The sequence below is a fragment of the Salmo salar genome, chromosome ssa19, assembly GCF_905237065.1.
Source record: "Salmo salar chromosome ssa19, Ssal_v3.1, whole genome shotgun sequence".
In the NCBI taxonomy this organism is placed as follows: Eukaryota; Metazoa; Chordata; class Actinopteri; order Salmoniformes; family Salmonidae; genus Salmo; species Salmo salar.
Genome location: NC_059460.1, coordinates 40,731,784 through 40,734,213, shown reverse-complemented (window position 1 = coordinate 40,734,213; position 2,430 = coordinate 40,731,784). Strand labels below are relative to the sequence as shown.

Below are 2,430 nucleotides of genomic sequence, written 5' to 3'. Positions count from 1 at the left end.
TTTTATTTTTTAAATGTTACAAGTTAGGCTGGTTCTTTTTCTTCTTCTCTTTTGGAGTATAAGAGAGAGAGGGAGGGAGGGAGGTAGGGAGAGAGAGGAAGGGAGGGAGAGAGATAGAGGGAGGGAGGGAGGGAGGCCAAGAAGGCATCGAGCTAAAGCTTAATTACTCCCTTCACACTGGGAGGCTCATGCTGCTGAAAAACACAACTCTCTCTCAATTCAATTCAAAGGGGCTTTATTGGCATGGGAAACAAGTGTTTACATTGCCAAAGCAAGTGAAATAAACAATAAACAAAAGTGAGAAGACAAAAAAAAAAAAAAAAATTAAACTCTCTCTCTCTCTCTCTCTCTCTCTCTCTCTCTCTCTCTCTCTCTTGTCTGATTCATCATGTCTCAGTTATGAGTAGAGAGGAGGGGATGGGCACACTATCTATGTCCGCCGTCGAAACCATGCCTGTTCAAAATTCAGGAGACACAAGAAAGACTAAAGCGGAAATAAAATGATGAAAAACAATGCCTAAGCAAACGTCATTGTATGATGGAATCTTGTAAACGCCAATGTGACTGTTCCAAAAGGCCTTTCGTCTCTTTCTATTTGACCAGACATTTGCTTAGTTTTATCACATTCCAAGAGCTGTTCAAACGAAGTTGTTCCTCTTATGCAGATAATCGAAAATATTATCTTATTTCTAAAATAATGTTTTGTAGTGTCAACTAGAATTTTAGGGGTAACTACAATATGTAAGGTCCACAACACATTTTATTCCGTAATAATCCCACAAGGATTTAATCATATTTGTTTATACAATATGTGGAATTCATTGTCCACTGTGTTATGACAATATTATAGATCGTATATTGCTACATAGCGAAGAAAATACACATAGTTAAATGTTCGATTGCTATGGGATTGTGCTCACGGCGAGCGGGCTCTCGCTATCAGGACAGGGCAGGGCACAGGTAACAAGGCAATCTTGTGTATAAAGTGTCGAAACAATCTATGCTGCGCATTTCATACAGCCTACGGGCCATAGGAATACAATGCATTGTTTTTATGATTGACAGTCATTTTCCCTTCCCAACACAGTCCAGTAAAAGCCCCACATAGCCCGCGTTATAAAGGTAAAGTTATAAAGCTTTCCTTACCGGCATCGGAGACGAGATATCCACTGGTGAGAACAAGGAGAACCAGTAGAGGACCGAGTCCTTGGTCACGCTGCATCCGAACAGAGAGCATCTTTACCGGGCTACGCCACGGCGATACGTCCCAGGTGCTCTCGATGCCGTGGTTGTCGCCCCTCCACTCTCTTCAATGTGTCCCTTAAAATATAGGCTACACGTAGTTTAGATTACTGGAATAAATAAACCAACATGGAATAAACAAATAAAATCCTTTCTCCCTTGGAATAAAATAAATTTAAAATGTTATTTCTTGCTATGAGTTCCTCCAATACAGTAAATCGCAGAGAAGACCCCGAAAAACACCAATAACTCCGGATTAACAACATTAACAATTTGATGGAACAGTATTCCAGATATTATCACTTCCAACTCCCGTCGAGTCCGGGTAAAAGGCGAACCAGAGAAGAAGCGCTGACAGGACAAGTCAGAAGAAAGTTTCGTATATCAGCCAGAGCTCCAAATATTTTAACATCTGACGCGAAGTAATAATAAAGAAATCACGTACGAAAACGAAAAATGCTTGACCGATGCGCTCTCCTCTAGACCCTACTTGAGCACTAGCCAATTTCCCCGTTAAATCCGTATAAAAAAAAAGTATCGACTTTGTTTCGGTCGTCTCGGTCCGCTGCTACTGCCAACGGTCATCAACCCTGGAGCTCCTCTCGGCTCAGTGGGTGTGCAAGGTGTAGGCTAAACATGAACGCCGATTAGAAATGCAAGCCTCCAATCTCCGATTCCCCAACTTGCCAATCATTGAACATCACCCTCCAAGACTTGTGGATAATAAAGAAGTGAGGAGAAAGAGTAAAGAGAGTTGGAGCGAGAGGAGGAGAGAAGGAGGCAGAGAGAAGGAGAGGAGGAGAGCTGGAAAACATGGAATCGCACACGACAGACTCATGGATTCAGTGAGTCATTGAGTATATTAGCCTAGCCCTTAGCAGTAGACGAACTGATTTTGTGTGAAGGTAAGGCGCCTATGTAGAATATACCCCTGTTTTATATTCATGTAGAATATACCCCTTGTTTTATATTCATGTAGAATATACCCCTGTTTTATATTCATGTAGAATACCCCCTGTTTTATATTAATGTAGAATACTCCCTGTTTATATTCATGTAGAATACCCCATTTTATCTTTATGTAGAATACCCCCTGTCTTATCTTTATGTAGAATACCCCCTGTCTTATATTTATGTAGAATAGTCCCTGTCTTATCTTTATGTAGAATACCCCCTGTCTTATCTTTA

General features: G+C 40.9%; 1 protein-coding gene across 1 annotated transcript in view; it reads right to left on the bottom strand.

Annotated features, from left to right (window-relative positions):
- Positions 1 to 2,013, bottom strand: part of LOC106578815 (netrin receptor UNC5B-b) — a 182,025-nt gene extending 180,012 nt beyond the window's left edge. Inside the window, exons 1-2 of the mRNA XM_045702314.1 lie at positions 1,688 to 2,013; positions 1,147 to 1,320 (exon numbers count right to left, since the gene is read on the bottom strand). Of these exons, the coding sequence (XP_045558270.1) occupies positions 1,147 to 1,237 (91 nt within the window). The 5' untranslated portion in view covers positions 1,238 to 1,320; positions 1,688 to 2,013. The remainder of the gene's footprint in view (positions 1 to 1,146; positions 1,321 to 1,687) is intronic.
- Between the last annotated feature and the right edge of the window lie 417 nt (positions 2,014 to 2,430).